Source organism: Equus asinus, chromosome 28 (assembly GCF_041296235.1).
Source record: "Equus asinus isolate D_3611 breed Donkey chromosome 28, EquAss-T2T_v2, whole genome shotgun sequence".
In the NCBI taxonomy this organism is placed as follows: domain Eukaryota; kingdom Metazoa; phylum Chordata; class Mammalia; order Perissodactyla; family Equidae; genus Equus; species Equus asinus.
In genome coordinates this window covers 38583680-38609413 of record NC_091817.1, presented here as the reverse complement: position 1 = coordinate 38609413, position 25734 = coordinate 38583680, and the positions used below count along the sequence as shown (strand labels likewise).

General features: G+C 51.3%; 1 protein-coding gene across 1 annotated transcript in view; it reads left to right on the top strand.

Annotated features, from left to right (window-relative positions):
- The window catches only part of FA2H (fatty acid 2-hydroxylase), a 49761-nt gene that overhangs the window by 12817 nt on the left and 11210 nt on the right, over window positions 1–25734 (top strand). Inside the window, exons 2-4 of the mRNA XM_014849904.3 lie at window positions 13581–13673; window positions 24228–24370; window positions 24973–25079. Of these exons, the coding sequence (XP_014705390.1) occupies window positions 13581–13673; window positions 24228–24370; window positions 24973–25079 (343 nt within the window). The remainder of the gene's footprint in view (window positions 1–13580; window positions 13674–24227; window positions 24371–24972; window positions 25080–25734) is intronic.

The following is a 25734-nucleotide window of genomic DNA, read 5'->3' as shown; positions in this document are numbered from 1 at the left end:
ACCCGCTGTTCTAGAGGGCTAAGGGCAGAGGTAAAATGGAGATGGAAAAACTGGAGGCACTAAAAGTGGCTCAGTGGGCAGATCTCTTGGCATTAGTAGAGAATCAGCATCCCCAAGCTCCCAGCGTGGAGCTCGGCACAGAGCAGTGATGCAGTGGGTGTTGAATGGGCAGCCCACTCTGTTGCCTTCAGGGAGAGAGGAGGAGCCTGGGATCTGCAACCCAAGCCCCATGCTCTGCTTCTAGCTCTGGGTCTTGTTGGCTATGTGACAATGTGTGGGTCATTTAACCTCTCCCAGCCTTGGTTTCCTTATTCCCTGCATCCCTACAGGACTTTGTGTGGCTGCAATGAGATCTGTAAAACAGAACATATAGATTACACTGAAATAGAATGCTTATGGGCCCCAGTGTCTGCTAAGGTAGATTCCTATTAGGTGATGAGGGATGGATGTTTTCAGAACCTGAGTTGCTATGTGCTCAGACCCTCTTGGGCAAGACCACTCACCCCTCTGGAGGAAGTGGAGAGTGGTGACATTCTAGCCTCTCAGAGTTGCCCCTTCCCTCAGCTAGAGCATGTAGGGTCTATATCAACCTGCTACCTTCATTCCATCTTCATCTTGATGAGAGCAGTGCTGGAGGCATGCACCCTGGCCGGGAACAGACAGTTGTCAACGATGAGGCTGGCAAAGCCCCAGGTGGTTCCAGGAGGCTGCAGGGCTGCCTTCTTCTCCCCACCGTTCCTTCCTCTATCCAACCACAAACATGGTGGACGTCTCCTCACGCCGGGACTGCGCTTGGTGCTGGGGAGAAAAAGATGACTGGCTGCTGCCTTCACGAGGTGTAGCTGCCAGTGGAGGCAGAGAGGCAGAAAGGACAATTACAGGTGGCAACAACAGAATGCAGTTTATCTATATACATATATATTTAAAATAGTCTGGGGGCCTGCCCTGTGGCCAAGTGGTTAAGTTCGCGTGCTCCACTTTGGCGGCCCAGGGTTTGCCAGTTTGGATCCTGGGCGCAGACCTACACACAGCTCATCAAGCCATGCTATGGCGGCGTCCCACATGGAAGAACTTGAATGATGTACAACTAGGATATACAACTACATGCTGGGGCTTTGGGGAAAAAAGGAAGGAAAAAAAAGAAGAGGAAGATTGGCAACAGATGTTAGCACAGGGCCAATCTTAAAAAAAATAAAATAGTCTGTGTATATATATCTTATATGTAATATATACATGTATTATATATCAAATACAACATAATAGGTAATATATTTTAGAACAGGGGGCTGCGACAGAGTAGCAGCTGCAGCTTCTGGTGAGGGTGGTTAGAGAAGGCTTCTCTGAGGAGCTGACATCTGATGGATGAAAAGGAGCTGTCGTTAGAAGAATGGGGTAAAAAACAAAAACCAGTCTAGGTATAGGGAACAGCAAGTGCAAAGGCCCTGGGGTATAACCGGACTTGGTGACGTCAGGAATCCAAAAAGAGGCTCTGGTGTTGCTGGAGCATTGTGAACATGGGGAGCATGGTGTGGGGTAAAGTGGGGAGGTGAGCAGGGGCCACGTCTCAATAAGGTTCATGGGTCTTTGTAAGGGTTTAGGTCTTGTACATTGGGCAGCCACTCGAGGATCTTAAGCAGAAGATTGAAAAAGTTGGTCTACATTTTATTTGATGATTCTGGCTGCCATATGGAGGGTAAATTGAAGAGTGTCAAGAGTGGAAGCAGGAAGAGAGCAAAGAGGCCATCACTGTTGTCCAGGTGACAGAGGAAGGTGGCCTGGACTGGGTGGCCATTCAGTCAGAAAGAAGTGGATAGAAATCGGAAATATCTTGGAGGAAGAACCACTAGAACTTGCAGATGGACTCAATGTTGGGAGTTAGGGAAAGACGAGTTGAGGGCGTTGCCAAGGTTTTTGACATGAGCAAGCGGGTGGTTTGATTTATAGAAATGATGAGTCCTGGGATTGGGGCCCAGGTTTGCGATGGGACAGAGTTCACTGGGGCCACATTAAGTTTCAGATGCCAAGGAAACATCCAGGTAGAGATTTCAAATAGTAGTTGAATATATGAGTCCAGAGCAGTGCAGTCCAAAGTGATAGACACTGGCCACATGCGGCTATTTAATTTTACATTAATTAAAGTTAAATAAAATAAAAATTCAATTCCTCGGTCACACTAGCCACGTTTCAAGTGCTCAGTAGATACATATGGCTAGTGGCTACTATATTGGACAGCACAGATATAGAACATTTCCATCATTGCAGAAAGTTCTGTTGGGCAGTGTTGGTCTAGAGCTGTGGCCCAGAGTCCCAAGGCATTTCTCTCTAGGATAATGGCGTCCTCATCTGGTAATTCTGGCCTGGGAAGCTGGTGTCACAAATGGCTCCCTCTTGCCTTCTCTGCTTGACCACACCAGATCGTGTATTTAGTGATGTCCCTGAACTGTGGCCACATCAGAGAGGCACTGACCACCCAGAAGGACAGCTTTCCCTGGGGTTGTTCAAGGACATCATCTCCTGGTTCTGGAGCACCATTATGGTGACAAATATAAGACATGGTGTTTAAGAAGCATAAAAGATGGAGTGTAGGCTCACGAGGAGACATCAATTCTAGAGCTTACTGTGGAGACTTTGCTAGTTTAAGAAATGTTCTGGTTTGATAAATGAGAGTGGAAAAGAAGACACAGGCTTAGAATCCAACAGTCCTGTGTTCCAGAACTAACCATTCTACTGGAGACAAGCCAGTCAACTTCGCTGAACATAAACATCCTCAACTGTAAATGGGAGAAGATTGCATGTCCAGGCAGGGGGAGAGGGAATTGTTGAATCAGTAAAAAGAAGTAGTAAGTGTAAGGCAGGTTGTTTTTTTGTTATTGTTTTGTTTTGTTTGTAGAACAGTTCAGTGACTTTTATTGTTTTCAGCAGTGTAATCATTTGCCATTTTGTAAACAATGATGAGAACGACAATTATTTCTCTTTATTAAGTTATTAGATTGTAAAAGGAAAACTTAGCAATATTGTTTCTGGAAGAGTGATATAGGTTGTTTGTAAATCAATGCTTATTTTTCCTTTAAAAACAGGGAAAATACAATATTTCGAAGATAATCCTTATAAATTGGAGGGCTATATGATAGATCTGAAATTTGTCTCATTGTAGAAGTTGGGTCAGTGAGATGGCTTAAGTGTATTTTCCTTGTGGATAGCACCTTCTATAAGCTAGACCTCTAGAATGTGAGGTCTAAGTCTTGATAGACTGCAGTCTAGAAAGGTCCCATCAAATCTACAGAAGGATGAATCTTGAGAAACTCATTTTCTGCAGGCTGCCGATACTGTACATCAGAGTCGAAACTCCCATCCCACCCTTCCTACCCTTGCAGCATGAGGCAGGATTTTCTAAGGCAGGACCTGGAGGAGAGCCTCAGAGAAGAGCCCCTGTCCACCAGGTCCCACCTCCAATCCCGGGCTCTCAGCTGGGGTTTTCCCCTTGGGCTCCTCCAAATCCCAGAGTCAGGCTTTCATTGGAAGAAACCACATATCCACTTACTCTTGATGCCTTCCTGGAAATGGTGCTGTAATCTGAGGTTGGAGGCCAAGGGGAAAGGATCCATGTGGATGCGGATGGTCCATGGTGGGATCTGGTAGCCTGAAAACTGCTGGGCACACTCGGGTGAGTTTTGAGCTGTAATTTAGTGTTTTCAATCCACTGGCCCCCTTTTCGCATGTCCTGGATTGCCCATCTATGCTGGCTTCTGCTTCTGGTGACAAGTTTGTTGCTGATGTCATCCGAGGGACATCATTTCATGAGTAGACGCAATGCCAGGTCCATGGCAAACTGACTTCAAGGTCCCAGGAGGTTGAGACTGTCTTGTCTGGATCCCCACATGTCCAGAGCAGAAGAAGTTGGTCCCACCTCAGGCACAGTGTCCTCATTTTCTCTTTTCCTTTCGTCTTCCTACCATGAACACGGGGACATGGCCGGTGGAGCTAACAGCCTTGCAGTAACTGTGGGTGAGAAGAGAGTATGTTTTGGGGTTCTGTGGCTTGTCACTTGCCATTTATGATTTCTGTTTTGTTGTTTGTTTTAGTTTTGTTTTTGCACGTAAAGAGTTTATTTTACATGTTCTGAGGATAGGCTTGGCCACGGGACCTAGCTGGGCCTGACTTCTGATTTGGACCTTATTAGAAACGGAAGTAAGCAGATCCTGCTACCTTCATTGCCCCAAATTTCAGGCTACTGAAAACCAGCAGCTCTGAGGAGACTGCTCCCTGAGGTCCTCCGGGGGGCTTGTTAACACAGAAGGCTTCCTCCCAAAGAAGGCACTTGGTGCAGCTGTGGCTCCAGCACCGTCCTCTTCCTCCCCGGGCCTGCCTCTTCCTACCTGCCCAGGGCCACATGCTCCCAGGCCTGCTGAGGCACCTGGAGCCCCCACCTTCCTCTGGGCCTCCATGGGGTGGGGGCAGCTGGACACAGGGCCCGGGGCACCATCTCATTTCAGAAAAAGGGTTTTCAGGCCATACCCAGGCTGCGGGATAAAAGGCCATCTGTCCATCCCTTGGTGCCCAGCCCCGGCTTTCGCGAACAACATTCCTTTATGCCGGCTCCCCCGCCTCCCGCAGCCCCCGCCCCTCAGCACACTGCCTCCTTTCAAGGCCTCTGTGGTCGGCTTGTTTGTTTGCCGTGCAGAGGGCAGGCTTTCTGTTGTTCTTCTCTTTTCTCCCCCTCATGCACCCTCCAAGCAAAGTCTTTCTGGGGACGACAGGGTCTGGGGCACTGGAGGATGGCTGGGGGCTAAGGCAGAGTCCCTGCCAGGGGCTTGGGAGCATCCAGTGAGTCCTCCTAGAGGGGGCAGGGGAAGGTGCATGAAGAATCTTAGCAGAGACAGCAGTGGAAGTGGGCTCCTGCCTGGCTCTCCCAACAACCATTTGAGAGTTCTTGAATCAGTGACTTGGTCCTTCTGTGGCTCAGTTTCCCCCATCTATGGAATACCTCCTTCCAGTCTCTCAGAGGAAATTGTGTTGACACCAATGAGAAGCTGGCCGCACATGTAGGGTGGTAATGGTGCTCACCATGGAGGTGGCATGGCTGTCCCAGGACTCACATGGCTGGGGGTGGGGAGGGGTGCAAAGTAGGCCAAGGGTTGTGCTAAGGAGGGCCCCGTAGGAAGGCTGTGTTGAGTGCAAGACCCTGGTTTCTGCTGCCTCCTCAGCGCAGGAGGAGAAGCAGAATCGTCTCCACATCTCCATGGGTGCCTCTCTCAGTTGTTCTCTCTCCTGGTTGAAGTCCTTCTCCTTCTGTGGCCCTGACTTGACCCCAGGGGAACAGGTTGAGGCCTTGTGTTCGTTTCCTGGGGCTGCTGTAACAAAGTCCCACAGGCTGGGTGGCTTGGGCAACAGAAATTTCTTGTGTCACAATTCTGGAGGCTAGAAGTCTGCAATCAGGGAGTTGGCAAGGTAGGCTCCTTCTGAGGCCATGAGGAAGGATCTGTTTCAGGCCTCTCCCTAGCTTCCGGTGGTTTGTTGGCAATCTTTGGCATTCTTTGGCTTGTAGATACATCACCCCAGTTTCTGCCTTCATGTTAACATGGCATTCTCCCTGCGTGTGTCTCTGTGTACAAATTTACCCTTTTTTACAAAAGACACTTTTTTACAAAGGACACCAGTCATGTTGGAGTAGGGCCCACCCTGATGACCTTGTCGTAACTAATTACATCTGCAAAGACTCTGCTTCCAAATAAGGCCACGTTTTGGGGTACTTGGGGTTAGGCCTTCAACATATGAATTTGGGGGTGGTGGGGACACAATTTAACCCATAACGGGCCTCTATACTTGGAAGTAAGACCCTGGAGGTGACATCCTTGGTGCATGGCCTCCATCTCCACTGTGATTCCTTCAGCCTCACGAATTTGGTCTCCTCTCCAGATATCACAAGGGGAGGAGAACCGGTGAAATCAGCATGCACCACCCCTTTCTGCCCCCCACCCCCAGCTTCCTCCTGAAGTCAATCCTCTTGGCTAATCTGGAGGGAGGAAGAGGTCATCCGTTATTGAAACTTGCTGGGGCTTTGATCCCTCTGGTGCTAGCCTGTCACCCACCCTACCTGGGGCCTTGGTACAGCTGACTGTGCAGACGTGCCCCATAGGGGCACAGCCTGGATGCAGGCTCCTGTCTGGATCCCCTGTCCTGGGGATTGTGCAGGGGGTGCATAACCCTCATTCTTGCCTGTCCATGCCCACCCTTCTCTGTGGCCGAAGCAGGGGCAGGAGGCTGCAGTTCACCCAGACATTGCAAACCAGCAGACCAAGGGTTACATTTGTATTCAGACAGGTTGGTCTGGTCCCCATCATTTGCTTCTTTTAAATGCAAGTCAAATTTTAAAACCTGAAGATTTCACATAGAAATCTAGTGTTTCAGCTTTTCTGAGAAATCAGAAGGTCTGACAGCACTGGACTCTGTCTTCACCTGACCTAAGTCAGGGCTGCCCCCCTTTTGTTTTTTAAACATTTTATTTTTCCTTTTTCTTGCCAAAGCCCTCCAGTACACAGTTGTGAATTTTTAGTTGTGGGTCCTTCTAGTTGTGTCATGTGGGATGCTGCCTCAACGTGGCCTGACGAACGGTGCCACGTCCGCGCCCAGGATTCGAACTGGCGAAACCCCGGGCCGCCAAAGCAGAGCACACGAACCTAACCACTTGGCCACGGGGCCGGCCCCAGGGCTGACCCCTTTTAACAGGGCCTGATGCCTCCACTTCACTGCAGTCTGCTCCGTGCCCTGCAGCCTCCCTGATATCAAGACCAAGTGACAATGACTGTTGATTACTGCACTTGTTGCATCTCTTTTTTTCTCTGTACCCATGTCTCTAGCAAAAGGGTGCCTCATGGTTTTGGTTTTTTGTTTCTTGGTGCCTCATGTTTTAAGGAAATTCTGAGTGAGCATCTTTCCTTGCAGAAGTGAAGAATATTCTTACATGTTTAATGTGCAGACAAAATGGGTCCGTACCATGAACCATACCCTGCCTGCTTCACTCATTGATGTCACCTGCTCAACCTTCAAGGACAGAGCAGGAACCTGAGGTGCGCTTTCTAGAGAGAAGCGACTTCTTGTTTCAAGAGGAAGTTCCTCAGGTCACACAGCAAGTTGATAATGGAGCCTGGTAGAGAACTGTGTCCCTTAGCCTGGAGATGAATGCACAGCGTCTAGAACTAAAGGCTGGCCCTGGATTCTTCCCCCTGCCCCCTGAGGGCTGCCTCCCTGAGGCACAGATGTGTTGGGGAGACTGACTTGGAACCTCAGGGTGCTGGCAGGGAACCACTCCTGCATCCTCTGTGAGTTTGGATCTGAGGATGCTGAACTGAGTGTGAGGGAGGTGGGAGGAGGAGGGAGCCCAGGAGAAGGGACAGTGGTGTCAGCAGGACCATCTCCATGAGAGGAGAGCCATGGCTTGGGCTGACCCAAGAGGAAATCATGCTTCATGACCAGCCAGGAATTGGCCCTACGCTGGGAGAAAGTTGGGTTGACATGGCTGTCTCACTGGCTTCTTTCCCTGAAGCCTTAGACTGTGGCTGGAAGGACCTAAAGGCATCAAAATGCCCTCCTCACTGCCCCCACCCTATTGCCCAGCATGTCCAGTGGTTCTCAGCTCAGAATGAGCAGGGCCTGTCTACCCAATCTCCTTGGCAGAGCACATTGACCTTCTCTCTCCAAGTACACACAGGCTTTGGAAGGCGCTGGGGCAGCTCTCCTCCTGCCTGGCCTCCATACACATTGGGGACCTCTCCAGGCCTGGGCCACCAGAGCTAAACAGGCCACCATCTACTCATTAATGTATCCTTCAGTAAGTATTTGACCGTGTGCTGGCTCCTGGGGACCTAGCAGTGCGCATGACAGCAGGGTCTCTACCCTCGTGGAACTTACGTTCCAGCTTGGCAGACAAAAAGAGGCCAATGCAGGAGGAAAGCCAGATGCTTTCAGCTGGGGCTACCCTGCTGGACTCACTGGGTTCCTCCCCAAACAGCCTTGGGCCTGACTACAAAAGCATTGCAGCCAGCTGGTCCGCTCCCTGCCTCCCCGAGGTAGAGAGGTCTAGAGGGGCCAGCACAAGGGGCTGGGTCTTCAGCTCCATTCTTGTTGCCCCAGGATAGTCTTGTATCCTTCAGGTGGACTCTCTGAGAAGAATATCACCTGTCACAGGTGGATGGGACACCCCACGTCCAGCCTCATCCATTAACACTTGGGCTGACCATTCTTGTGACAGCCAGTATGAGTCTGACTACGGAATTACTCACTTCCCTTACAAATACGGAAATTCATCCAATCCGAAGGCATCGCTCAACGATTTTCACCTCCTGGAAAAGAACACACATATTTTTCACTTTCTGAATGCTTTTTGGTTTTTAAAGCTCCCTTTGGCATGCCTTCAGGATCAGGAGAGTTTTTTATGCATTGTGGAAGTTTCCAAGAAACTTTTTTTAAAAAGTATTTTAAAGTTTGAGCCATACGCTCGATCCCAGGAATGACCTTTACACACTTCTGATTCATGGATGGTATTTGCCTGTGGAATTCAAGGGTGAGCCCAGCTCAACTATAAAATAAACACTGGGGCATGGAAGCCTGGAAAACATGGCCCAGATCAGTGTGTGTGGTGCAGCGGCTCCCAGCCGGACTCAGTTCTGGACCCTGCCCCCCCCAACCCCACCTCGCCCGGTGCAGATGGGAGCAGCCCTTAGAGCAGGAATGGGAGAGCTTCTCCAGGGAGGCTATGTCCTGTCTGTGTGCGGAAAAAGGTCTTCAGACCTTCTGAAATCTCACAACTGGACTTGAGAAAACAATCAATGAAAGACACGCTAGGGGACACTTCCTTGTACCTGAGGGAATTTCTGCTCCTGGCGGCACCAACGTGCTGCGCACTCTGGCTCTCCTTGAAGTCTCCTCCCAGATTGGAGGTGTGCGCGATCTTGTGACTAATAACCTGGGCTTCTGCCAGCGAGGGGTGTGGTCGTGATGAGGCCACCCAGAGAGCACCTTGCTTATATGGTCAGTCTGGGATTTATTTGCCAAAAGCATATCGCCCACGACATTACTGCCTGGTGGCTCCAGGACTCTCAAGTTGTGATTAAGCTGGGGCAGCAGAAGGAGGGTGAAGGACAAGGAGGAAACGGTGCCTACTCCCTTCCCTTCCTCATCCTCCAGAGACACTGTGCCCCCAGCGCCAGCCCTCAGACGGCGCTGGTCCACAATTCAAGGGAGCTACCTTGAGAGAATCCCTGACCGCTCCGTGCTGGGGATGCCAGCCAGTGGGCCATGCCCTGGGTGCGAGCCCTTCTTCCTCCTGGTTCTCAGGAGGCAGGCAGAGAGCCGTGGGGCTCTGCCACTTCCCTCATTTCACCTGGAAGATTTCCAGTTGAGTGAGGAAACCTTAAACGTCCTCTTCCCACTTTTAGCCAACGTCTCTGCAAAACCAGATTTTTAGTAATTTTTTAAGAAAACCTCAGAACAGGAACAAAGTGAAAATTTGATCTGCTTCCTGTTACACATCGATTTTAGAGCCCCCACACCCACCACTTTGAACCAATAAAACAATTATGTACAGTTAATACTCACGGAAAATTTTAAGTTGCAATTGTTCTGCGTTAATAAATATTTTTAAATAGAACCTTTTTTTTTTTTAATGTTAGTGTAAATTTGCCAAATGCCCTTCCTTGGGAAGAACTGCCTTTTATTCTGAAAGCATGTGTTTCCTACCTATTTGGTATTGAAATTTCCTTTCATTTATGAAAAGCTGCCGATGATAATTTTTAAAAATATTTTTATTTGGCAAAATAAAATGCTGGCACTCTCATATTGGTCTCGTGTACTTTCAGTTCTGCTTGTGCCTATCCTGTGTGTGGCCAAACGGCACTGAAAATCTATGGCCCAGATTATTGTAATTTTGACCCTTGTATGTGGGCACTGTCCTATACAGCCCAGAGTGGCGCTCTAAGATGCTGTGTTCAGTATCCTGGGCCACCCTGCTCATCTAAGCAGACGTGTCGACCCTTTTTATCGTACATTTCCGAGGAGCATGAGCCCTGCAGATCTTCAGAGCTCCATCCCCAGCAGCCAAGCCTACCACACTGCAGGAGTCTAGGGGACCTTGGCTGTTTTGCGAAGACCCAACGTTGAAAATGGTCCACTCAAGAAATATGAGTGGGGCCGCCTGGTGGCATAGCGGTTAAGTTCACGCACTCCACTTCTGTGCCCCGGGGTTCACTGGGTCAGATCCCAGGCAGGGACCTACACACCACTTATCAAGCCATGCTGTGGTAGGTGTCCCACGTATAAAGTAGAGGAAGATGGGCACAGATGTTGGCTCAGGGCCAATCTTCCTCAGCAAAAAGAGGAGGATTGTCAGTGGATGTTAGCTCAGGGCTAATCTTCCTCAAAAAAAAGAAAAAAGAAATGTGAGTGCAGCATCTAATATTTTCAAGAGCCCATCCTAGGCAGCCTGAGAGAGAGAAAACAGTAGCTTTCTGCCTTACAGGAATCTATAACACCATTGGACAAATGAGAAAATTGCCCAAACATACAAAAACAAGAGGCAGGAAATTATAAAGACCACCTGAGGCATTGGGACACGTGGGAAGTATGATTTTTTTAAAAATCGGAAAATGAAGAGATCATTTCTGTCTAGAATGGTTAGGAAAGAAGTGCATGGTGGTCAAGAGAATATTCCGGAGTCCAACTGCTGGCTCCACCCCTCGCTAGCTGTGGGGCTGCTCCATGCGTAGGTTCCCTCATCTGTCAAGTGGGAATGATAATTGTGCCTACTTCATACAGTTATGATGATTAAATGGTTGGGCACATAGTAAGCATTTGTGAATATTGTGAATTTGTGACCTCTGTCATCATCCTGGACAGGGCGACACTTAAGAAGGAAAATGCAAGGCATGTTTGGGAAATGGCAAGTCGTCCACACTGACTAGAGGGAACAATTAGGGTTAATCCAAGGGCATAACAGAGGAGGAGTTTGGGAATACCGGATACAGGGGAAAGACTTAAAATATAGGGAAGTCAAGGATAAGCCGATCTGCAGTGGACCATAGTAAGTTCACTCTTAGGAATGTGGTATCAGAGGGGAGAGCAGGACTCTTGGGTCAGACTATGATGTGGGCAGTTGGAAACATTCTTCAAGGGCAAGGAGTGGGGCCAGTGTCAGAGAGAGAGCTGTTGTAGAGTCTTCTGAGCTGATGGTTTGACACGTTGCAGATGTTCAAACATGTATGGCAGTGGATGAGTGGATGAAAGCAGTAACCATGGATGAGATCCTTGCAGGAAGAATTGAGGGACAAGGAAGGGGACCATACTTCACTGAGACCACCAGCCCCTGAAGAGGAGGCTGATATGGAGCCAGGGCTTCCCATCCCTGCAAACTCCCCTTGAGGATCCCATTTCTCAAGCTTTCTCTGTTTTCCACTGCCTACTGCTCTCCCATTCATCACTACTCAGGGTATCCCTGTCTTCGTCACACATCTTTTGTGATCCTCCAATGAACAGATCTGCAGGTCCAAATCACCTCCTGGACCACACCAGCTCTCCACACTCCATACCAGCAGCAGTAGTCCACGAAAAAGGCTTCAGGTGGACATAAGCTAGGTGAATGAGCCATGTAAGATGGCAGTCAGAAAGATCAATGGGAGTTCCATGACCTGAAGTATGACATTCTATATGAGGGAGGTGCGAGCCCTGCGGGGTTCTGCCCTGGCCCCATCACACCTGCCCTGGAAAAGGAACACGGACCAACCGTTGTACTTAGAGACCCTGTTATGTCCTAAGAGGGCCTTGGGGAAAAGCAGATGGCAGGGCGTGGGGGGTACTGGCTGTCTTCATATATGTATAAGCCTGCCAGGTGAAAAAGAAAGAACTTGTACAGTCCTAGAGGGGAAGAGCCAGGAGTGATCTCTGGAAACTGAGGCAGCCAGCTGAGCAGAAGGGAGACTTTCCCAAGGACTGGAGCTCTCAGGAAACAGTCCAGACTTGAGTGAGCAGGAGCGTGGGTACCAAGTGCCCAGTAAGAAGAGGCGATGGCCCTTTCCTCTGCTTCCAGTGGTTGTTCAGGTGGGTGTGCCCAAAACAGATCTGTGTCTGCCACTCAGGGGTGTCTGAATAGTATAGCACAGACAAAAGCATTAAATAACAATACAGGATAACTCCTTCCCTGCTTGGCATGCGCAGGCCCCAAGATACACCTTTTGTTGAGACAGGGATGGAGTTAGGGGTGCAGAGAAGGATTAGGTCACCCTCCTTAAGAAAGGACTTGGGGTGACCAGGTGCAAAGAACTCTCCGGGGGGGGGGGGTGGAGAATCAACAGCTCAGTGATGGGGAAACTTGGGGGTATTTTGAGGCTAGAACAGAATTAGAGAGGACAAGATTATCATATGACGTTTACACTGGATATTTAGGGAGTGTCATTGTATGGTATGCTATACACTTTTCTTTGTCCTTAAGAGATCATCAGAGATCCGTTTTTAGGAATTTAGGTATTAGCATGGTGACACAGACTAAAAATAGTGAGATTCCCCAATCAAGACAGGAAGGACCACGAAAGCTCCCTTTTATTTGGGTTACATGTGGGTTTTCCCAGAAAATGCCAGCATCACAGTCACCATCAGGTTTTCTTGGTTCATTGGAAGCAAAAATGTAAGAATCGTGACAAGAGAAAACCCAGATGGCTGCTCAGTCCCCTCAGGCTCTTGCCGATACCCAGCTTCCAAGGGCACCTCCACGGCCACGAGCACCCTGGTTTCCTTTAGTCACAGGGGTGCAGAGGGCAGGCCCCCCATTGGCAAGTGTTCTCCCCACCCTTCCTGTAGGGAAGCCTGAGTTGTACTTACGTGCTGGCCTGCCCTCTCCGGCCTCACCCTATGTGACATCAGGGCCAGCTGGGGCCACATGATTTTCCCCACACATTCCATTTCCTTCTGTCTCTACCTCTTTGCTACTTCGATTTAACCTTGAGCCCATTTAGGCTGTCCTCTGCCAGCTCTGCCCCATGTGTGGCAGCTGACCCACACATGGACGTTCCTGGATGGACCGTCTCCCTCACTCTCTGCTGCCTTTCTTTCTTGTGGGCACATGGACATGATGTCCCAGCCTGTGACCCACAAGCTCTGCTGAATTACCAGGGAGGGAGGGAGGTGGGGTAGTCATCGGGCGTGCCACAGTGAGCCCGCCAGGTGACTCCCTGTGACTCCCTCTGCCTGACACCTGCCAGGGACCCAGGGGAGGCTGGCAGGGACTTCCTTGCCCAGAGCAGTCCCACTAACAGCTCTCGTTTCCTTATAGTCCCTCCACCAGTGCCTTTTCTCTCCCACCTCTTTCTGCCTCTTGTTTTTGCAGAAATTATTTTTTTAAGGGAGAAGAAAAGTACAGAGACTAATACCACCCACAACAGTGTCTGCCTGCTTTCCCTGTGCTCAGCGCCCTTGATTTCCGCCCACCCTGCCCCACCACAGGGCTCTCATCACTCCTGGCTGCCTCATCGCAGGGCGGCTGGGGGCTCTCTTCCCTCACCCACTGTAGGTAATCACCTCGTATCTTCTCTCTCCAGGCTTCCGTGGAGAATGGGGCTGTAGCCTCTGTGAACACTCAGGAGACAGACCCTACGATGGAGCCAAAGCTCAAAGTGGTGGATTGGGACAAGGTAGCTGGCACAGAATGGGACGGGATGATGATCGGGGGTTCCCAGGGCCCAGGGGAGGGTATGTGGAGCTAAAGGCTGTGGTTCTTCATGACATTTGCCCGGGAAGAGAAAGCCAGGGAAGGAGGTGCCCACAGCTCACAGACATGACTTGGGGCAGGAAACCCAGGCTGAGGTTGCGGTGGGTGCGAGAAAACTGCACAGGGAGGTCTGGGCAGGGCCAGGCCCCAAACATCCCAGAGAAGAGGGAGGTCTCCCACAAGGACCCCTGGAAGTGAGGAGGGCACGACGACAGGGTCAGCTGGCTCAGACATGCCCAGCTTGAGCAGTGCACAAAGCAGCTGCCTCAGGTACCAGTGATCACTCTCGAGGGTCGGCGGCTGATATGGGCATGGGGGCCTGCTGAGGCCGGGGGAGATGGAGCTGGGCCATCTGTGACGTTTGTCTGCAGAGCCTGACGACAAACCTTCTTGGTGTTCAGAGGCCAGTACCTTGCTGTGATTAATCAGACCCTATTTGTTGGTTAGGGGAGTCTTGGGGGAGCTGAGTGGTCACAGGTGGAAGTGGAGCCCCTCAGTGGGGAGGGGGAGAAGCAGCATGGCCTGGGGCTCTGGAGGGAACCAGACTTGGGTAACATCTCCCTCTAACCTGGGCCATGGGACTCTCGCAACATAGTGTTGCAATTTCCTCCTGGAATAGACACGAGTGACTATGTCCATGAATGTCCCCCACTTGTGCTGGACACAGGGGACAAGAGACAAACAGGTCAGGCCCCTGCCCCCAGGGAGCACACAAACTGGTAGGGAAGACAGATGCCCTCCCATAAACACTTATTACAATGGGGAGATGCGAGAAGCACACCCAGGCAACACAGGTGACCAGAGGAGAGGTGGGGACTCCACAAAGCTGACTGTCTGCTGGGCCCCTTTAGCCAAGACTCCTGAGGCCCTGACCCCAAGGACTCACAAGTGGCATCTGTCACATGGGAATTGCCACTGCCTCTGGAGAAGCCCATCAGCCATGGCAAAGACACCTTTGGGTGCTGTATTAGAGAGGCCGGGATGGGTTTTCCATGCCCCTCCTCCTTCAGGGAGGCACATGACCCAAAGGGAAATAGAAGACAAGCAAGGGGAAAGGCTTGCTGAGGCCGGACAGTGTCCAGGATCCAGAGGGCTCGCCAGAACCCAGTGTCCTGACCTTGCCCCTGGGCTCTGCTGCGATTGCTCATTGCCCAGGCCAGGGGCCAAGGTTGGGTGGTCTTGGTACAAATGGCAACTTCTCTGGAAGTTCTGGGGACCTGGGCTTGTTCTGCATGTGGGCAGGTGGAGTGAGAGACAGCCAGCTTGAGGACAAGGACCCTGGAACCTGGTCAGGACCTCTTCCTGAAAAAGGAGGAGCTTCAGTGGGAGGTGAGAAAGGGACGGGGATGAAGCAGGACTAGAGAGTGAGCTGTGGTGCATCTGGCTGGTGCATCTGGCTTAGGGCTCTGTGGCCAGTGGATGTTAGTGGAAGGGGCAGAGAAGAGGGGTCCTTGGGGCCAGCATCTGTGGTCTTGGCTTAGAGGTTAAGAGAGCTGACCAGGGCTGAATAAACATGGGCAGCCCTCGGGGCAGAGTGGCAAGAAAGACTCATCCTGGAGGGAAGGGGGCTGTCGTCTGAGGCTGGCTGGGGACGGGCAGATCCCTCATTGCCAGCCCTGCTCTGAGGAAGGGGCTTCCCAGTCTCCCTGGGCCACAGGTTCAAGGCTGACCCTGGCCCTGTCACTGTAGGAGGCAGGGGGATCAAGTACTCCCAACTTGTTCAGCCCTGACCTGTGCCCCCACCTGGGGAGAAGAAGGGCCTCCCATCCCCCACTTCCCCCAGGGCCTGCTCCTGGCTCCTTGCCAGGCAGCTCAGGCCTGACTCACCTTCCCCACCCTTCTGTCATTCTCTCACACACACTTTCTCTCTTCTTCCACCCCTCCTCCTGTGTCCATGGCTGAGAGAGAGGGCATAGACACCCACTTTGGCAAGGAGCCCCCAACCCCACTGGCGGCAATGTGGTCGGCTTGGTTCCTCCACCAGCACCCTGAGAAGACCCAGCTCTGGGACCTGGGCTCCCCAGGGAGAGTGAAGAGTGGTTTGCTTTCTTTTTTATTTCTCCACTACATGGTCAATCCTGGCCCCTTTGCAAGGAGCAGAGAGACAGGGAGAGCCCGAGAGCCCCTTGCCTGACGTAAGCGTTGCATTTGTTTCTTACTCAGGCCAGGGGCTGCATCTGGATCTTGAGGAGCTGTGGAGAAAGGCCAAGTGGGCAACAGCTTTGTCTCAGCTGAGGGTCCTTGGGCTTGGGGTGGATTTGCACACTGGCTCCTGGGGCAAAGGGACAAAGGGACAAAGGGATGTGTCAAAGTTAACCCTTTGAGTTCTACATTCCAGGTGAACCCCTCCCGGAGCTCCTGAGAAAAGGAGTCTTGGGCTCTCATGGCCCAGCCTCCCTGGTCCTAGAAGCTGCAGGCCAGAATGAGTCTCACTGGAAAGAATGAGGAGAAACTGGGATGGGGAGCTTGGGCAGAGGGTAGAAGGTTCTGAAAAGACAGCAGAAAGGTCCAGGAAGCAGGTTGTGAGTGCCCCGCCCTGCTTAGAGGTACGATGTAGTCTGACTTTCAGGCTCTGCCTGGAATTTTACTGAAACAGTTTCTAAATCATCCCTTTGATCACCCGGTCAGGCAGGACCCAGCTTCCTTGTGAGACAAGAACCCAGGTTGTATCTCCTCACCTCACCTCCCACTACACCCTACGTGTCTCTCCCTGTTTGGGAACACAGCCAGCCTGGAGCTTGCCCCTGGAGAGGAGGCCGGAGCTCCCCACTGCTCCTGGCTTCTGGGCTCACCTGTCCCATTTGTCCCACTGCCTCTTTTTGCTGCTTCACTGTGTCCTTTTCAGAGCCCTCCCCTGGCAGCCTCCTCCACTCTTCCCACTTTAGGGGCCAGCCTCCTGGAACCAGACTGAACTGGTGTGATTTGAAGGGTTTGCAGAATTCCCTGCCCAGATCCCCCTAGGCAGCGGCCTTAGCACTGAATTAACGCTTCTTTTATTCAGCTCTCACCACGTGCCAGACGCTGGGAGCCAAGCACTTTAACTGTAGTATCTATTATCTGATTTAATCCTTCCAACAACAGGAAGAGATGGGGATTATAATGATCCTGATTTAACTAATGAGGAAGAGCATTAAGTCTCCTGCCCAGGGCCCTGCTCGGCTGGGCTCCGGGGGCCAAGCGGTTAAAGCTCAATGATCTGCTTTGGCACCGGGGTTCAGGTTCCCAGGTTCAGATCCCAGGTGGGGACCTACTCCACTCGCCAGCCATACTGTGGCGCTGTCCCACATACAAAAACAATAGAGGAAGATTGGCACAGGTGTTAGCTCAGGGCTGATCTTCCACAAGCAGAAAAATAGGAGGATTGGCAACGGATGTGCTCTCAGGACAAATCTTCCTCAGGGAGAAAAAAAGAAGTTTCCTGCCCAAAGTCAAAGTCACTCTGCTATTTAGCTTAGTGGCTTACTTAGAGGTTACTGCTGAGCCCCTCTCCCCAGCCCTGCCTGCCTCTGTGTGTCCCAGTGCTTCTACCCTGATAGCTAGCCAAGAATAAGACCCTAAGGCCTGTGACCACAAGAGGGGGTGGCAGAAGGGAGGGAGGAGGCTGAGTAACCACTAGGAGATGTCTGCAAAGCGGGGCCACATCTCCCCTATCCTGCCTCGTGCTAAGCCAGACTCCAGCAGAACTTGCTTCACTCCAGCTCCTGGAGGCACCAGTGGGTAGACTCATCCAGCCACCACGTGTGTCACAAAGCAAAATGCAGCTCTCCAACCCCCCTGGCCTCTGTCCAGACACACACACGCAGATATGTAAGTGCATGCACACATACACAACCCTTGGCATCGGAGGCTGCTCCGAGGGTCCCCAGGGCCTGGCAAAGATGTTGATGTTGGCCACATGGGTTTTACCCTTTCGGGACCCTCAGAGACATCCCTGAGAACTCAGGAAAGTGGCACCTGGATGAGAACAAAGACCCTTTGGACAGCCCACCTCTGGGGAAGGACCAGCCTCATTGCTGTGGGAGCTGGCTTGGCTCACTTCCCAATGCTCTGGCCCAGTCGCCTTGGGCCCCCTTGGGCCTCCTTTCTCCCCTTGACCCGCCCCAGAGCAGGGGTCTGGAGGGTCTGGCTGCCTGAAGGGATCCGCAGGGACCTCCCCAGGACTGTTCTCGGCGGCAGCCCAGGGCCTCTTGAGTCTCCTCTCTGCTTGTCCCCTCGCCCAGAGCTCCTGCCCCTCTTCTGAAAAGCTTAGCAGTGCTCAGAAAATACCCACCTCCTAGGAGAAACCAGGCAGGTGGGCTGGGTGCTGTCCTCTTTGTCCCTGTAAGGGCAGTGGACAAGGCAGGCTAGGGCGCAGGAGGTGCCCCTGGGTGATCACAAACGGCTCTGGTCTGCTTCTCCATCAACAAGGTGGAGGAAATTATTCCTGCCCCATATTGTGTGGGGTTGCCGGGAGGATCTAATAGAACGTAGACATGGGTATCAGACAGTGAGCTGCCGCTGAAAGACCAGCCCATCTCGCCTTAGGATGAGGGGACGAGGCAGGCCCTCTGCTGTTTACAGCCCGAGGACCCAAGTCACGCTGGCTTTCTGCCTGCCGCGGCCCTCCTTCCTCTCTCCCTGGGCCTCAGCCCCTTCGCCCCTGCTCCCTGTCCACTCTCATCTCCCTGAACCCTCATGGTGGGGAGCCCAAAGCAACCTCCTCTGAGTGCAGCGAGGGTCACAGGGCACACAGGGAGGAGGCAGGTGGTCCAGAACTGCTTCTGTGGATTTGAGCTGGGGGCTCCCAGTTAGACTGCACAGCACAGGCCTGCTGCCACCCCTGCAAGGCCACCAAGAGCCGCCATGGACCACCACACCAGATATGCCACTACATTCTCCTGCTGGGTCCCTCACAGCCTCTGTGCGAGAGAATTCATAGCCATGGGGGTCCTGAGCCAGCTGATAGGAGGCCTCCTGGCCCTGTGGTCAAGACTCTGGGCTTCTGGACAACTTGGGTGCAGGTCCTGCCTGCAGCATATACAGCTGAGCATCTGACCTCATTTTCCTCATTTGTAAGTGAGGTTGTCAAAGGCCCTCTCTCTCAAAATTACGCCGTATGAAGGATAATAGACATGAATTCTGCACCCAGAGGCCTGTGAGCAGGATACAGAAACAGTGGCCGGTTTGCAAGCTCATTGTCCTCACTCCCCTCCGTGCTGGTTCCTGCTGGTTGGAAGCCCAGCCTCCGCCTCCCTGGCTCAGAAAGCTGCCCTGGAGCTGTGAGCTCTGGGGTCTGGGTGCACATTTCTTTAAACAATTGCCTTGGCTCCGGGCTGTGGTGGTGGGAGGAGCTGCTGGCACAGAGCACCTGCCCCATCTTGCCACATTTGTCTTTTGCTCTGGGGAGAAGCATATTCCCAGCTCAACACTCCTGAGCTGGGGCTGTCCCTGGAGAGAGTTCTATGCCACCTGGCCCCTGTGCTGCCCAGGAGGAGGAGGACCTGAGGAGTGGGTGGGGAAGCAGAGGAGGCCCCTTCCCACTGTGGCAGCACGCCCTTCCACCCACCCTCGAGCAGCAGGCTGCCCTTTCCCCCTGCTGGCCCAGCTGCAGCTGCATTCCTGGCATAGCCCGGGAGAGGCCCTCCTCCTCCCTCCTGTTGGGGCAGGGGCAGAGCTGGGGTGGGAGGTGGAATGGGACACACAAGAGGCTTTGGCCAAACTCACCCTAATTTGCAAGTACTTCCTGGGGCCCAGCCTGTTACATGAGGTCTTTGAGTTCACCCAATGACAACACCCCCCTGCCCCCACCATCCCCAACAAGCCCACTCCAGAGCAGTTTCTGGGCATATCCTCACCCTCAAGCATGCAGTCCAGCTTTAGCTGGGTGGCCGTGAATGAATCACTTGCCCTCTCTGAGGGTTAGGTTCCACAGCTGTAAAAGGAAGATTTGCTATTGTGAGGGTAGCTATGGAAGCCCCTAGATGCCTGGGAACTGGATGGGTGATTACTGGCCTGTTCCCTGGTCCTTTCCCCCACCTAACCTCCTACAGAGGCCAGCAGACCCTTGTCAATGCCTTTTCTGTGTCCCCTGAGCCTTAGGAAGTAGGAGTGTGAAGGGGCCAGGACCAGGTACCAGTTTGGCAGGAAGAGAGCCATTTGTGTGTGAGGGTTAAGGGGCCAAGGGGTCCTTGGCCAGGGAAAGTAGGAAGTGAAATTTATCCTGAGTCCCTTCCCACCTCATTGGATCCCAAGCCATCATCTCTTGCCATCCTCCCTTCTCAAACCAGTTCCCAGCTGGCTGCCATGTTGGAAATGACCAGCAAGTGAGAAGTATTGAATATATTAGCACCCAGCTGAGACATTCTCATCAGTGATCAGGACTGGAAGAAAATTGAGAAAAGACACCCTGTCGTTCTATGTACCATCTAAACGAAGGTGGAGCATACGGTGAATGTCCCAGCTCCTGGGAGATTGTGTGGAGGGTGCTTCAGCCAGGGGGAGGCCAGAAGGGAAACTCCCACTTCGGGACCAACCAATCTACTCTCAAGAGGCACTTAACACCTCTGGGCCTCAGGGTGCCTGTCTATAAAATGCAGAGGAAGTTAGCAGGCCTGATTTCTATACTTACGTGGGAGGCTCACTTTACTTCCCCTGGAATAGCGGAACTGAGGCTCCAGTGGTGGAAGTGTAGGTGTCGGCCTTTGAGTACTGAGGGGAATGTTTGCAGAGGGGAGGGCGAGCCTTCTTGGGATCCCTCCAGGGTGGTCCTCCAGCTCCCAGGGAGAAGTGACCCTCCCTGGGCACCAAGGAGGGCTACCTCACAGAATGCACTGTGAGCTCGACACAGAGCCCGGGTTCGAGGCCCTCCAAGGCCAGGGCCAAGTCAGAAGACCCTTGGGACCAACTCTAGGCAGCAAGCCCACCATTTGTCCAGTGACCAGTACCCACTGGTTTACCAAGGGAAGAACCAAAGTCATGTCCAAAGATCAAATGGGCAACAAGACGTCAAACGAGAAACCCCTGTGTTGGAGGGGGGCTGGCAACGTTCCCACCATAGCTGTAAACAAACACCTCTTCAGCAATCTAGTTCCAGCTCTCCACACCTCCTCTGTCCTTTTGTTCTGCTCCCTTTGCAATAGGGTATAAGATTCAGGCTGGAATCCCTGCTCGCTGCTCATCTAGACATTTCTTCCTGGGTCTTAACTGAATTAATTATGAATCTTATGCTATTTTCTACTCACTTTATGAAATAAGGGCAAAATGGATCATCAGGTAAAAATTTGCCCAAACTACTGCTTGGCTGAGAAAAAGGCCCACCTGGCCACACCCCCATGCTATAGTTGGAAATGTTTATTCTCTAAGGTAGCTAAGTCCAAATTAAGTGTACAAATGAAAACCAGTGACAGAGCATGATGTGCAACATTCAAAAGTGGAACATATAAAAACAAGGGGTTTCATTCAAGATAGATGGTGATAAGTTAAGGATGAATATATAGCAAGATGGTAGACCTGCCCCAACATTAAATGCAAATGGACTAAACACTCCAATTAAAAGGCAAAGATTGTCTGACTAGATAGAAAAGCAAGACCCAACTATATGCTGTCTGCAAGAGATGCACTTTAAATGTAAAGACATACACAGTAGAAAGCAACAGGATGGGAAAAGATAGACCATGCAAACACCAAGCATAAGGAAACCCAGTGTGGCACTATTAACATCAGTCAAAGTGGGTGTCAGGGCAAGGAGCATTACCAGGGACCAAAATGGCTATTTCCCAATGACTAAAGGGCCAATTTGTCAAAAAGACATAACTGGGCAACCTTGGGCAAGTTACTTAGCTTCAATTTGCTCATCTGCAGGAGATGACAATAATAATAGTACCTGCCTAGTTAGGGGTATGGTAAGAATCAAATGATTGAATTCATGTAAAGTTTTTAGAACCATGCGTGGCACATAACAAATTCTCTATGAGTGTTAGCTCCCAAGGTTGTTGTAATTGGGACAAAGCCTCAAGATCTCTCTGTGACCCTGGCCTAGCTTCTTCTGAGGTGGGGCTCTGCAGGCTGCTGAAAGACGAGATGTAAACAGGCCGCTAGCTGGTTCCTCCAGTTTTTTTTCCTGGTGGTGGTGGTATGCTGTGTGTGTGTGTGTGTGTGTGTGTGTGTGTGTGTGTGTGTAGAGACCTAAGGCAGAGGAATGTAAGGCACGAGTCAACATGCACCCAATGAATCCATTTGCTGCTAGACCCAAGGGATGAAGTCAAGGAGACATGGCAACTGGGGCCAGGAAGAGAACAGTGACCAGGTGAGGTTTGGATGATTACCTGGTTTAACTGGTATTGGATGGGATAGCTCCAGGCTGACCGGGATCATCTTCCAGCCTGAGAAACAGGAAGGCAGCCAGCACCTGGGACCTGCCAAGTTCACATGGCTGGAACCACAACCATCTTTGGGCCTTTCCCGGGTTGCACACATAGAGAGAATGCTCAGTGACCTTCCCCTCTTGCCCTGTGACCCCCAGACCTCTGCTCCAAGGCTGTGGTGGTGGGGCTAGCTTCATCTCCAGCAGAGCTGAAAGACCTGCTGAGGCCGAGCCAGCTTTGGTATGGAGGCCTGTGCAAGGATGAGATTCTAGCCAGGGCTATAGGAAGGCAGGTTTCTGAGTTACTGTTGACTCTTTCCACATATATCTTTTTCTCCTCTCCTGTCCTTTCCTGACACCACCTCCTTTCTCACCTACAGTGGCTGCCTAACTCCTTGTATTGGAGATTTATTGACACTCACCATGCACCAGACACTGGACACATCACTGCATATCATGGGTGGTGGGTCCTGGCACACCTGGCTTTACAGATGGGAAAGCCAAGGGGCTCTAAGAAATGAAGACAGTTGCCTAGGATCTCATGGCTGATAAATGGCAGGGCCAGGCTTTGAAGATGGTCCCCTGACTGTAACGTCGTTGTTCTTAACTGGTTTTGGTTTACTGATTTTGGTCCAGATTAATCTTCTTCACTACGCTGACTCATCAGAAATCTTCAAGGGCTTCCCATTGCCTAGACCTGCAGCCTCCAAACTTTTTTGACCTTTGCATCCCTTTAAGTAAAAGGTTTTGAACACATTCTCCATTATGTCCATTTTAATTATCTATAAATTATTTGTATGTGCTAATGTGCTCTTGTATTATGTACATTAGGAAACATTCAGATATGGTTTATAGATGCAACAAATACATCAAAAATAGTCTCGAATATTTTCTCCCCACCTCTGGGATCAGCCTGTGAGTACCCCTGGGGCACACATACACCCCACCTTGGAGAGAGCAGGCCTAGAGGGTGAAATGCCAGCTCCTGGGCTGGGTACTGGGTGTTCTGTCATCTAAAGCCCTCAGCAGATTTCTTCCTGCTGCCCTGCAGATCAAGTGCAGATCAAGTGTCAAGGTACCAAATAGTCCACAGTCATTCTCAATTCCACATCTATGCCCACGCTCCCTACCCACCTCCTTTCCCCTCTCCCCCTTCCAAGTCCTCCATGTTTTATGAGCTCCAGCCCAAATGTCAGCTTCTTTTCAAAGCCTTCCTCTCCTACCCTGGACCCGGGCATTTGTACCAATCGTTCTACCTCCTGACCTCAGCCTGCCTGCATCACCATTAAACTATCTTGCTTGACATGTCTCATCTTGCTGAGCACTTTATGCAGGTACCATTATTATTACTTCTATTTCATAGCTGGGGAAACTGAGGCTCAGAAAATTCAAGTAATTTGCCCAAGGTCACACAGTAAGTGATGGAGCCAGGATTTGTACCCAGCCTGACTGCAGAGTCTGAACTCTGATTAAGCACTAAGCTGTATGAAGCAAAGACTGTCTCTTATATTCCTGTTTATTCTTCCCCACACCTAGCATATAAATATATTATATATATATATATCTCAAGCAAAAGTGTTGAATGGATGAATTTTTGAGTGGATGACTGAATGAATTGCCCAGGCCAACACTAAGAAGAAAGCCCATGGTAGAAGGGAAAGGGCCTACTTCATTCCTAGTACAGAATGTTTTGGCTCCTGTACCTAAAGAGTCCTAGTGAAGACTTTAAGCCTCAGGCACTGCTGAATCTGGGTGCTCAGATGTTATCACCAGGGTTTGGTGTCTCTAGTTCCTGGCTTGGCCATCTTCTCTGTTGACTGAGTCCTCAGAGGGTTCTGGCAACTCCAGGGTCATGCCCTGCCAATTTAGCAACTCCAGTAGGAAGAGAGAGTGTCTGACAGCTCATTGCATCAGCTTAGGTGCATGAGCCTGTCCTAGTTCCCATTTCTGTTGCCAGGAGGCTGAGATGAGTAGCTTGATCAGTTCTGGATCGTTGAAGCAGGAGGGTAGGTAGCTCCATACAGACCATGTGAGCTGAGGTGGGGGGTGGAGATGGGGATACTGTAACTAGGAGATGGAAGAATGATTGTGCACAGGTGTGAATATCAAGTGTCCACTTGACTTTGTCTCTTGCAGGACCTGGTGGACTGGCGGAAGCCCATACTGTGGCAGGTAGGCCACTTGGGTGAGAAGTACGATGAGTGGGTCCACCAGCCGGTGACCAGGCCCATCCGCCTCTTCCATTCAGACTTCATCGAGTCCCTCACCAAGACTGTCTGGTGAGCCCTGCCCTGAGCCTATGGTGGGCTGTCCCTCATCCTGATGGTGCCAGCCAGATATGAAGGGGAAGGGCAATTGGGTCCCTCCCAAGAGGCCAGAGCTGTACTGTAAGCTCTTGGGGATAGTGGAACAGGCCATAGGCATAATCCATTCCTATGCATGGTTTTGTCTACCGAGTAAGTGACAACCTAACATGTAGCCAGAAACCACTTTGAGTGTCACTCCTGTTGTATTCCAGATGCCTAGGAGGAGTTTGTAGCCCCCAACGCCCATGGGAACAATTTTGCCTGCAATTAGTACCTCTGCCACAAGAGGTCAGCATCTATCCAGCTGCACAGAGTCAGTAGCCACAGGAACACCTTTGTTTTCTGCCAATAACTCATCTCAGAGACTGGGGCAAATGGACTCACAGCGACTCTCTTCTTTCTCCTCCTCCCCTCCCCACCCCCCACAGCAGTGTCCCTTTATCCCCAGGTCTCCATATGGTTTCTGCACATGCTTTGGTGTCATGTCATCCTCCCTCTTATTGAGAGGTGTGTCTCTAGGGAAGCTGGACCCTGTCAAGCCCTGTATCTCTCTCACCCTGATGGCCCTCCTGCAGGTACAGCGTCCCCATCGTCTGGATGCCCCTGATCCTGTACCTCAGTTGGTCCTACTACCGAACCCTCGCCCAGGGCAACGTCCGACTCTTCACGTCCTTCACCACAGGTAATGTCGGTTCCTTCCTGAATTGCTCCCATGGCTCCTGGAGGCGGGAGACCTCAGCGCTCACCCTGGTCCTGAGTTTCTGAGAACACAGAACTGCAAACCACCACATCACAAACATTTTCAAAGGAGTCTGATCTGTAGAAATAGTCTTCCAAAGAAAAATGTCAGATCCTTCCCCCACAAAATGGTTTAAAAAGCCAGCAACACGTTAGCAGAAACTGAAGGAAATCATTTTATCAGGTGGCGTAGCAATAAAGAAGGGGATTTCTTACTGAGTCTAATACTAGGAAATGTAAGCTCTGGGATTGTTTGTCAAGAAACTAAATGAAATCCTTTCAGCAGGTGGCACAGCTGAGAGCTGGACCCAGAATGGCCTGTGAACATAGCACAGATTAGAACTTGAGAAAGAAAGATCCAGGAGTGTCCTACAGTGTCTCCTAGGCAAAGGTCCATGCGGCAGAAGCTCTGACTCAGAGTAGCCACCCCACTAACCTCTACTGAGCCCTTACCACATGCCTTGTCTGGGGACCATCTCACTGAAGCCCCCCAACAGCCCCACGAGAAAGGTGCTGTCATCAGGCCCTTTGAGAGACGAGGAAACGGAGCCTCAGAGAAGTCAAGTGAGCAACTCAGGGTCACGTGGCCAGGAGGCCAG